This window comes from Lepisosteus platostomus, chromosome 8 (assembly GCF_059453375.1).
Source record: "Lepisosteus platostomus isolate fLepPlt1 chromosome 8, fLepPlt1.hap1, whole genome shotgun sequence".
Classification (NCBI taxonomy): Eukaryota; Metazoa; Chordata; class Actinopteri; order Semionotiformes; family Lepisosteidae; genus Lepisosteus; species Lepisosteus platostomus.
The window spans coordinates 27,433,932-27,446,373 of record NC_142618.1 but is presented as its reverse complement, the minus strand read 5'-3'; the positions used below and the strand labels follow the sequence as shown (position 1 = coordinate 27,446,373).

Here is a 12,442-nt window from a genome sequence, read left to right as displayed (position 1 = left end):
ATTTCCAAGTAAACCAGTGAGAGTGGAGAGTTCAGGAAATGATGCTCTGTGGAGTGTTGTTTTGGGTGAGTTAAAAAAGAGGAGTCAGCGTCTGTTCTGCATCATTTAGGTCCCCCAAAAAGCAGCAAAGCAAATTGCAAAATGCAGTTGAGGAATCCAGAAAGGATTCACTTTCACAAAGCCCAGGGTCTGCAAATATTTCTTCCTTAAGCAGGTATCTGGAATATGGGGAAGGTGAACCAGAGTGACAAGTGTGAAGTAGGGGTAGGAGGGAGTTAGAGGCTGATATTACATGATCTTGGAAATTAGCAGGGAAGTGAGGGAGTGGTGGCACCATGCCTGAAGAAGCAAAACTGCACTGCAGACACCAGAGGCAGCGAAGCTTGTGAAAAGAGGAGCCTTATCCAGACAGAACTGCATGTTTGGGCTAGCATTGACTTTCTCTCCTGGGCAGCATTAGGGACGTAATGGGGAGAGAAAGGATGGGTTGAGATGCTACAGATGCAGCCATTCAAAGTGCGCGGTACACACACGTACCGGAGGTAATTGGCTACGGCGTCGCGCATTGTGACGCACGATGACGCGCGGTACCGCGGTACGTGATTGGTTGACCTACAGGGGCACTCGTGGTCTGTTGGTCTGTCGTAGAAAGATTTACAGTAAACATCTTTACTGTGCCCGTTGTAGTATTGAATATTTATATGGAATTTTACCACTGAAGGGAAATCTTAGTGCCTAAGCATAAAAAGAATAGGAGCATACTGCAACGCGTGTGAAGGCCATAAACGATATTAATTTTGGAACTTAAACATACAGTTTATGGCTGGTCTCGGTACTTTAAAGAAAACATACACACCAGTATTCCATTTCTCCCTAAACATTTTAAACATCGAAGTCTTTAACATGATACCGGAGTCAACAAGCATACTTTTAGAATTTGATTAAAAGGGAATATAATATGGAATCGCGTATCTCATGAAATTAATAACGATACAATTATATTCATGTTGCAAAAAAACTGCAACGGACATAAAAACTCCCTTGCTTTTAAAAGAGCGTTCCATAATTTCTAACTACAAAAATTATTTAAACTGCGACACTTATCATTCAACCAGAGCTCGAAATATCACAAGGACCCTCTAGAGCACAGCAAAGACTGTATTAAAAGAATCGCGTATCTCAAGAAATTAATAAGATATAATTATATTTGTGTACTGCGACAGGGCTGTGTAGGGCTGTTTCACCTCTGTCTTCATGTGACTCTATTCAAAAGCCATTTAGCAAAGAGGGGATGAGAAGAGTGACAAAGTAGTATACAGTACAGTACTTTAGATCTTTTTTTCTGAACCGGGGAAAATCTGATCATGTTTCTCTATAACAATAATAAAAAACATTGCCACACCCGGACTGTTAAACCAACGCATTAGCACGTCAAAGCCCATTGAGGAGCCGGGTGCAATAACTGTTTTGTCCCTTGATTTACTGATCTGCATTAATTACAGAAATCGAGTTCCTGCTCTTTGCAGGAACCTGGTCCTGCTGTCGCCCACAGAACAGAGGCTGCCGCAGAACCTGGCGCTGCTGGAGCAGCACTGTCAGACCTGAGCGCTGACAGTCAATCTGGACAAGACCAGAGTTATGGTTTTCCAGAAAAAAAGCCAGACCCCCATCAGTCTTCCTGAGATCGTCGGATTATGAACTAATAAAAGCATCTTATTATAAAAAACGCGTTTGCGTTTGTCTGGGTATTTACTTTGTAATCTGTGGTTTACATCTACTGTATTGTTTTGAGATGCCACTTTTAAAGGTGATATGTAAAATAAAGTTTTTTATTATTGTTATAGAGAAACATGATCAGATTTTCCCTGGTTCAGAAAAAAGACGATTAAAATCTGTAATCTTTCCACTTGTATGTCATCAGAAAATACAAGAAGTTTCTGCTTTGTGCTAAGACATTAACGAGTACAACCCCCCTCTCTGCGGGAGTGCTGGCTGTGACGAATTAAACCGGTTTCACAGGTATTTTCAAAGTAGGAAGTACAGTGTTAACTACTTAAGAAAGCTAGGCTCCTCAATGAAGTCGCTTTAACATGCTAATGCTTGGTGTAACAGTCCGGGCGTGGCAAGCTTCTAATGTCAACTCAACTCGATTGGAAGACAATGAACATATTCTAGCCCTAAATGAATTAATAGCAAACATGGTTTACATAAAATACATTTTTCCAAGAAAGTTTATAATAATACGATCTATAGTTGAAATCTGAGCCTAAATATAAAGAAAAAGCATTTTCAGAGAGCAATCACGCTGTGTTTATGTAGAAAAAGCGATTAGGTTTATGAGCAATCTAATTACTTATTCGTTTAAAACGCTATATGAAATAAAGTCTATTTAAAGTTGAATGATAAGTGTCGCAGTTTAACTAAATTTCGTAGTTGGCAATTATGAAACGCTCTGTTAAAAGCAAGGGAATTTTTATGTCCGTTGCAGTTTTTTTTAAACTGAACTTGTTTGAATTGACTGAGCTCCGTGCTGTACCACACAATGTCTGTTTTTTTTTGTGCTGTCCTACTGTACTTCCTACTTTGAAAATACCTGTGAAACCGGTTTAATTTGTCACAGCCAGCACTCAGCAGAGAGGGGGGTTGTACTCGTTAATGTCTTAGCACAAAGCAGAAACTTCTTGTATTTTCTGATGACATACAAGTGGAAAGATTACAGATTTTAATCGTCTTTTTTCTGAACCAGGGAAAATCTGATCATGTTTCTCTATAACAATAATAAAAAACTTTATTTTACATATCACCTTTAAAAGTGGCATCTCAAAACAATACAGTAGATGTAAACCACAGATTACAAAGTAAATACCCAGACAAATGCAAACGCGTTTTTAATAAGATGCTTTTATTAGTTCATAATCCGACGATCTCAGGAAGACTGATGGGGGTCTGGCTTTTTTTCTGGAAAACCATAACTCTGGTCTTGTCCAGATTGACTGTCAGCACTCAGGTCTGACAGTGCTGCTCCAGCAGCGCCAGGTTCTGCGGCAGCCTCTGTTCTGTGGGCGACAGCAGGACCAGGTTCCTGCAAAGAGCAGGAACTCGATTTCTGTAATTAATGCAGATCAGTAAATCAAGGGACAAAACAGTTATTGCACCCGGCTCCTCAATGGGCTTTGACGTGCTAATGCGTTGGTTTAACAGTCCGGGTGTGGCAATGTTTTTTATTATTGTTATAGAGAAACATGATCAGATTTTCCCCGGTTCAGAAAAAAAGATCTAAAGTACTGTACTGTATACTACTTTGTCACTCTTCTCATCCCCTCTTTGCTAAATGGCTTTTGAATAGAGTCACATGAAGACAGAGGTGAAACAGCCCTACACAGCCCTGTCGCAGTACACGAATATAATTATATCTTATTAATTTTTTGAGATACGCGATTCTTTTAATACAGTCTTTGCTGTGCTCTAGAGGGTCCTTGTGATATTTCGAGCTCTGGTTGAATGATAAGTGTCGCAGTTTAAATAATTTTCGTAGTTAGAAATTATGGAACGCTCTGTTAAAAGCAAGGGAGTTTTTATGTCCGTTGCAGTTTTTTTGCAACATGAATATAATTATATAGTTATTAATTTCTTGAGATACGCGATTCCATATTATATTCCCTTTTAATCAAATTCTAAAAGTATGCTTGTTGACTCCGGTGTCAGGTTAGTTAAAGACTTCGATGCTTAAAATGTTTAGGGAGAAATGGAATACTGGTGTGTATGTTTTCTTTAAAGTACCAAGACCAGCCATATACTGTATGTTTAAGTTCCAAAATTAATATCGTTTATGGCCTTCACACGCGTTGCAGTATGCTCCTATTCTTTTTATGCTCAGGCACTAAGATTTCCCTTCAGTGGTAAAATTCCATATAAATATTCAATACTTAAACGGGCACAGTTAAGACATTAAATATACATATACATACTGTAAACAGTACAGTTTGCATATGGTAATATGTTTATGTTTCTAAATCAATCTCTTTTATGAGCATGTGAAAGGCATGGTGAATCGATTCTCAAAAATTACTGTACTTTGCATGATTGGAAACAAATGCGTGATTGCGAAATGCTGTGGTGTTACTTATACAAAGACGGTCAATGAAAAAAAGAATGTGGACCAGGGCAATACTTTGAGTTTACACTTACAGCTTGTCCAAGGTCATTCATTATTAATACTATTAGTAATATCTTCGTTAAAGACTTTGATGGCAGCAGCTCAAACATGGGAGGTTGAGCTTTATTAGCTCCACCTTGCGGAAATTCCGGATACTATTATTTTGCTTGCCGTATTATAGGAGAATTTACGGTAACTAGCAGTACTTACCGGTAACTCGCGGTAGACTGCGTACAGCGCACCGGAAAATAATGCGGTATCGCCCGCGCATTTTGAATGGCTGCATCTGTAGGACAGTGGGGATCCATAGGGTCGTGGCTGCAGTGGAGTAAGCTTTGACCATCTCCTCATCTTTCATTTAAAATTTCATTTAGTGATGTAACTGATTATCTTTTTCTCTTGTTCTAGATGGAAAGGTGCCATGGTTGACTGGAATGAAACTGAACCTTTACTTTGATTTAATTGTGCTATAGACATGAAATTCTTCTATGGAAAAAAAATATATGACCTAATTTATAGCCATAAAGTATCAGTGAAGCTGAAAAACACAACTTGTAAAGCACCCATACAAATATTTAAGATAAAGACATGGATTCTGTTTTATTGCCTCAACCCTGTATACCTGTGCCTTTAATTTTGATTTGGAAAACAATATGAAATATGTAAAGAATGTACCTTAGGATTTATTTGAATATATGAAGTTGAATAACTAATGAGGCTCACACCAGACTGTAATCATGTAGTTTATTCCATTTATACATTTGTTTTATTGTGTATTTAGGATTCATGTCTTGCATGTGAATGTATGGCTTGTTGTGCTTTAACTCAACGATTAATGATAAGAATAGAAATACATGTTTTGCCTTCGAAAAACTACATTTCAGTTTAAATTTTATTTATACAAATATTTTCATAAATAAAATGTTTAAGAAAGCTTTCTTTAGCTTGGTATTTACTTTTTTTTTGTTGGATGGAGACAAGTATTTACGTATGTTTAGCGGGAAGTAGTTCACTTTTTCTTTAAGTCAATCACATGAAAGTTTTAGCAGATGCCTTTCTTGAAAGGCACAGTATAATACAACTTTGTTAATTTCATTGACTCATGCCCTGCTAAAGTGATAATGTTGTAAGATGCTTAATTTGCTTAAAATCTTTATTATTTTTATACAATGCATGTACTGTAGAGTTTACCTGTATGCACAGTTAATAAAATGAGAATCTGGTGCTACAGTGCTTAAACCGTTTTTTCCATACTGGTTAGGTCACACTAAAAAAGTTATTGACTGGTTCCTCATACAGATGGAAAAGCTAGTAAATTCTAGAAATGGTGAGAAAACAAAGGAAATACAGGAGACTTTAATTAGGGAGTCAATATTGAAGAATGCATGAAGCCCATGAAACTGAGAATGATGATTATCTATATTGATATCAATAACACTATATTAATAGAAATAAACCAGGTATCAAATAGGAGGAGGCCATTAGGAACACCCAGATTATTTACTTGCTTTTAACTAATTGATCTTTTTAGTGGATTATTAACTCATTTAGTTTTTATCAGCTGGTTGATCTGAGGATTGAACCTACAGTAGCCATTACTCAGGAGTCAATTTATACACTGTAGCTTCTTTCAAACATCAGCTTCAGGAACATAGCTGAGTAGCCAGATCCTACTCCTACATCCCTTTGTGTGAACAAGAGTCCTGTTGTGTTTAAAATGCACATGTCTATAATTTTCACTTTTGTCTGCTGGCTAATTTTTCATTGTTATTTCTAAAGACGTCTATTAGGTTGATGTTGTCTGTGCTTTTGACGATTTTGAATACATGATTGAGGTTCCTTGTTGTCTTATCTGTCCAAGGCTTAAGAGGTTCAGATATTTTAGTTTGTCAGTGTTGGACAGACACTACGTTCTTGTTCTTTTCTGGACTGATTCCAAAGCAGCAATGTGGTAGTCCCTGGTCTTTCCTTAGAGTTTGGCTTTAGTTTTTAAAGAACTGTTCAAAATAAAAAAGTAGGCTGTTTTTTTTTTTAAGTTTACAGTGTTCACTTATTAACACATCTAATTTAATCTCATTCTCCTGGCAATTTCAAATTGGTGTATTATTTCAATAGATACTTCAAGTATCAATTTTTAATAGACTTAAGCAGAACTCCATTTCATGGCAAAATAGAACCTTTCCCTGCTTATCTGTATACAACATAAACATATTGAAAACATATTGGCCTTGAAATAAAAAAAACAGGCTTTGCTATGGCTTCAAAACTGAAGCATGATTTAAAGTAGTTTTAATACTACTAATAGTGATAATACCAATAAGATAGTCAAATAAATATATGTTTAAGTACAGTGACTTATATTAATTAAAGGACCAAGACAAATGTCTATCAATGAGCCTTGGAAGAACATAAGCACAGTAGGCTCAATGTAAACTCTCTACTAGAAGTATTTACTTTCTCGTGCAGATAAGTGTGGTGGAGAGGAAGTTCTATAAATGTATTTGCTAAAATAAACAAGTCACAGTATGGTGCAGTAATTAAGATCAGTAAGTGGAAGAAAGATAAGAAGCAAATTACTTCATTTTGATTATGTATGTATCCTGGTTCAGACAGAAACACAAATACAACACAATGATTTGTAAACAAACCAATAACACCATTTACTGTAGCTCCATAAATTACAAGATGTTCTTCTGGTTATGAGGAAATGGAAAAATATTGATAAAAGTACCAAATATTAAATTTTCAAATATTGAATATCATTTGAAAAGTTCAATACAAAGTGCATTGATGCTCATTTCAATATCAAACATTAATGAATATGAGTAATGAGATTATATGCAAAATTAACTTGCCTGTAAAATGAAAACGGTTAAAACAGATAAATAGATCATTGTTTAGAAGCTTTACAAAAACTCTCAATTTGGATTCGTTTTTTCAGTACTTATTCTAGTAATAGTACAACCATTTGCATGGTAACCACGTCCCCTAAATGTCAGAATAAAATGTGTTACGCTCCTGATTGGATTTTTGTTCCTTGCCAGCAGGGAGTCTTGGAAACGGTCTTCATTGAATAAACACTTACTCACATCAAGGAAATTGCTGCAATAATAAATATTCAGCTTTTACAAATACATTTCTACATTTATACATTTTTTTCAATGAAGTATGTCTAAAACGTTTGTCCATAAAATGTTGCATTTGTGCTTCATACTAATACAGTACTATCAAAATGTAAAAGCCACATTTTTTATCTTTATGCTATATTTGGGCAGCTGCATTGTTAAAATATAATACAATATTAGTGCAACTGAAATATTGCTCTGTCAGTGCAGACATTTAATCAAGAGCAGCATTTGTGCTGCATTTAGAGACAGTTGGCCAAATCTGTTCACTTTAAAAGCTGCTGTAAAACCAAACAGATTAATTCCTGTCAATTTCACGAAGCAGTAAAATATTATTATTTTCTTCAAAAATACGCATCAATTCTTATTTTTACAACACTGATATTAACACCAAAAGTGTAGAATGTTTTGATAAGTGAAATCCAAACAAAATTCCTTTGCTGATTGAGTTTTAACAGACCTTACTACACAATAATACTTTATAACAAGGAATCCTAAAGAAGATCAAAAAGAATCCTAAGATATAAATGAAAGAGGATAATTGTGGTGTTTCACTCTTAAATATGAGTGACTTAAATAGTTTATTTTAACATTTCTATCTTTCTAACATTTTTTTTTATTAGAAAGTTTAAAGACAAGAAATGGGAATAAATTGTAATATAATTTATTTAAAAAAAATTACTTTTTGACCTAAGGTTATGATCATACTTTCTGTTGCAATTTTTGTAAAACAAAATTAATATGCCACTCCTATAATTTTTCCTTAATAATCTTACTTATCCTAATGTAAGTAGTTTTAGATCTATAATCTACTGTATATAAAAAGCCTAAACAAGACTTGATTCTAGAAGCAAATCTACAAGCTATCTTTAACACCTGTTTTTTTCTTCGTTTTACAACTACACATTCAAAGATTCAGGAATAATACACCCCAGGATGTGTTTTGTGTGAGAATATAAAAATATCTTGGTTGTACCTTGCAACTCAAAAGGCAACCAAGGATTGCCAATATATGACACTATCACTCAATTTGATATCATTTTAGAAATTTATATTTTTCAATCATGAGTTATCACACATACACCTATTGATAAATTATTTGTCTTATCACATTACTGGCTGCCACAGCACACAAGTAGAAATGGATGAATAGCAATTTGTTTTTAGTTGCTATGCACTGTTGAGGTGGAATTTCCTTCACAGGGGAGATCTGTGACTTGGACTCTTTCCCTAAATTCAAATCAGGACTTCAGGCTTTTATTTAATCCATTGATAGCAACTCAAAAGTATATGGGAGAATGGGAGCTGATACCTAAAATGATTTGAAAAATATACGGCACAGGTAGATTGTGAATGATGTTCAGATGTTTTCAGTTGAATTATTAACATAATAAATTCACATGAGGGTTTTTAAAGTGGTAGGTGAAGAGGATGGGGTTGACAGCATGTTTCATATTGACATTGCTTTGAATGGAATGTTGACAAAACTCTAAATTGATCATTATATAGTCATTGATACAGGTACACTGGCAATCTTAAAAAAACTTTACCTAATAATTTTTAAGAAAACAAATTCCCTATTAAGATTTCATTTATTTTCTTATTATTGGTCAAGATAACAGACTTTTAATATTTTTCAGGGATGCGGGATATCCTGACACAAGGCAAGGTGTACCCTGGACAGGATGCCAGTCCATCGAAGGGCAGTCACACAAACATTCAAATACTTACACTGCGGGCCAGTTTTCCCGGGGGCCAATTAACCTATCAGTATGTTTCTGAACATGAAGATAGCACGCCAGATAGTTCTGTAATTGAACCCATTTCCCCAGTAGTGCAAGGCAGCTATGCTAGCCACTGCACCACTGTACTACTAACATTTACTTTTGGTAACCAAAAATGTTTATTTATATTGTATTCAAATAATAACAGCATCTGATGAGATCAAACACTGTATACAAACACTAACAGATGTGCATAAAGGGCACCCTTTCAAAACTCCTTCTCCAATCACCAGCCCATGCAGGATTTATAGATCTTACTGGGTTGTAAAAGTGAAGATTAGGTTGCCTTTTGACAAAAGCAGAAGTCAAACTCCTGCCAGTAGTGACAGCACCTTTTTTATTTAACAGGACTCCCTTTGCTAACCCCACACAGTAAATTAACTCCACATAAATGATACCAACATAGACAAGGAAACAATTAGGCCAGTGGAGGGAATATGGAGTGCCACAATGCACTGCCTTTTTAGCAGCAAACAAGCCCCTGTAAATAGATCTGTGTCTGCATTTCATCCAGTCCATATTCCAGATGGTAGCCAATCCTAAGGGTTTACGTGAAGCCTGCAATAAAAACTGAGGAGGCCGATCCCTTTTGTTTCCTGAGATCCAACAGTTTATGCATTGGGTGCCAAGGCAAATTTGTCCCTAGTGGATGCCATTGTAGAATGGAGATGTACTGTAAGTAAAAAAAGAAAGAAGAGATACGAAGCTTGGATTCCAAGTCTTAGAACAAGCAAAGACTGTCATCATTAAAAATATCTCCTTGAATGTGATGCCACTGTCACTAAATTATGGACAAGAAAAAGAAAGACAATATGTTTGTGATTAAAGAGAAAATGAGAATGTATTTGTCATGTCTTATACTTTTGTTCTACTAAAAGTCAAATCATAAGTAGTTGCATGATTATGGAACCAAGAGTAAATGTAGACTTGATATGGGAGTTATCAGCATTAAAAGAAGTAGTAAATAAAGTCAAACCAAAGGTATAAAAATAAACTTGATACTTTCACGAACCAAAAGCTTTTTTGCTTTTAATAGCGTAAAATGTGCACAAGTATAAGTATAAGAAGTTGCTTTTATTTTCATAGAAATTTCTAAACTTGAAAGCAATCTATCATGATAGACTAATGTTGGAGAAGGAGGACTCATAGAGTTAAAGATATTAAAGAAATGAATCCCATTATTTTTTATTGTACAGACAAAGGCTTGAAGAAAATTAGGAAAACATGTCTATCTATTGACGTCAGCACCCACCTGATTAAAAATGTTATTAAAGTTGTTTACAGTACTGGCATATCAAGACATATAAGTATCAAGATATTGAAAGCTGATGATCAGAGGCACAGTCAATAGCAGGCTAGCTCTCTCCATTGCATAATTTAATGTTAGGAATTCAGACTTAGTCAATGTTCAAGATCACCAAAATAATTCAAAATATCAGATATTCAAGCATTGGGTTGACTGATGACAGCCCACAGATATTGCAAAATGGGAAGATGCATCATTGCTTAAGGTTTAGTGTATAGAACATGATCACTCAAGTTTATCACAAAGCTTTCTTAACATCTAATAACAGAACAGGTAGGTACATGGTCTGGAATGTATAATGTGGACAAGCTGGTGAACTCTATCAGACATCAAATAACCACTAAAAATCCCAAGTAATTATGGCAAACTGCTTTGATCATACAGTCTGAAATGACCTTAGTATGTATGGCTTAGCATTCAAGCAAATTGTGTGATACAATGATACATTAATACAGTACATATAGTATTGATACATTATAAAGACAGTATAATACAGATAAAGACAGTATGTACATCCTTCCAAAAAGAGGCTTCTTAAATGACTTTATGAAATGCCAGGATATTAATACTTTTTCATGTCCTTTAGTTCTGACATGGATGTACTGTAGGTGTCTTCACTGTAGCTATCTCTACAGGTGTAACATTCTCTGATCAAATTGAATGTCTGCACTAGAGAAATTAGATTAAAATATAGCTAAGTGTATACAGATGCAGCCATTCAAAGTGCACGGTACAGACACGTACCGGAGGTAATTGGCTACGGCGTCGCGCATTGTGACGCAAGATGACGCGGGGTACCGCGGTACGTGATTGGTTGACCGACAGGGGCACGCTGTTGGTCTGTCGTAGAAAGATTTACAGTAAACGTCTTTACTGTGCCCGTTGTAGTATTGAATATTCATATGGAATTTTACCACTGAAGGGAAATCTTAGTAGCTGAGCATAAAAAGAATAGGAGCATACTGCAACGCGTGTGAAGGCCATAAACGATATTAATTTTGGAACATAAACATACAGTATATGGCTGGTCTCGGTACTTTAAAGAAAACATACATGAAACATGGTTTCATTATGACCAGAATCGGTCTTGAGATATTTTTAACTTGATTTACAGTATTTGAGAGGTATGTCTTGACACCGATACTACGGAAATACTGCTCACGCACATGTTTCTAGGTTTATATTATGCATTTCATACGGTCAAATTACTTTTGAGCAACTGATAAGAAGCGCGAAACGGTATGCCCAGGGCGTTTTAGTTTTCTTTTTGTTTTAATGCAGTGCAGTGGATTGATTAGAGATATCAAGTACATACAAGTCATTTTTTAAATGTTGTAGTTCGTCTTGTAAAAATGTTACGAGTACATCATCTGTCAACAATTACACAGGTTCTGTTTTCATATTGCAGATTTTGGTTACGTAATATTATTTTCTAATTTCACGTTGTGAATATATGATTTGGGCAAACAGAGCCGCAAAGAAGTACATTATGGGTTGTTGTTTTTTTTTTGCAGTTTTATCTAGAACAAGCGATGCTTAAACCTTTGTCTGATTCTTGTGAAACTATCCACACGACAGTTACCTAGGAGTTGACTTCAGTGATGTCACTGATGGGATGTTTCTAAAAATCCATCCACTGTAAAACGTCTTCTCTAGTTGTCCCGCATATGTATTCGCTAATGAAGCTGTGTGTTCTGAGCCTGGTTCTCTACATTTCTGTATGAACCAGCTTAGAGGGCTAAAGACAGCTTGTGTTTAAATTGAGTGTAAGGTAATTTATGCTTCTAAAGTCATGATCAGCATTTATTATTGTACTGTGCTGTAAACTTGTTCTGTGCCTAATTACATTATTTTATAGCTTTATCAAATCTGTACATTGTCTGTCGATAATGTTTCTGTAGTGCTTTTTCAGCCCTCAGCATGTGACCGCGCCGGTGGCGCTGTGGGTTAGGTTCCTGACTCCCATGTCACACGGTCTGTGATTGAATCCCATGGAACTATGACTTTATTTTTTAACAAACATTTCTTTGAAAAAATGAAACGTTTCCCTTGGTCAGAGATTAAATAAAAC

The 12,442-nt window shown here is 35.6% G+C and overlaps 1 protein-coding gene across 2 annotated transcripts in view; it reads left to right on the top strand.

The window, feature by feature from the left end:
* The window catches only part of mindy4 (MINDY lysine 48 deubiquitinase 4), a 60,347-nt gene extending 54,963 nt beyond the window's left edge, over positions 1 to 5,384 (top strand). For both annotated transcript variants that reach the window (XM_088643030.1, XM_088643029.1), the window contains exon 18: positions 4,565 to 5,384. In XM_088643030.1, coding sequence (XP_088499156.1) covers positions 4,565 to 4,613 — 49 coding nt within the window. In that variant the 3' untranslated portion in view covers positions 4,614 to 5,384. The remainder of the gene's footprint in view (positions 1 to 4,564) is intronic.
* Positions 5,385 to 12,442: the final 7,058 nt, after the last annotated feature.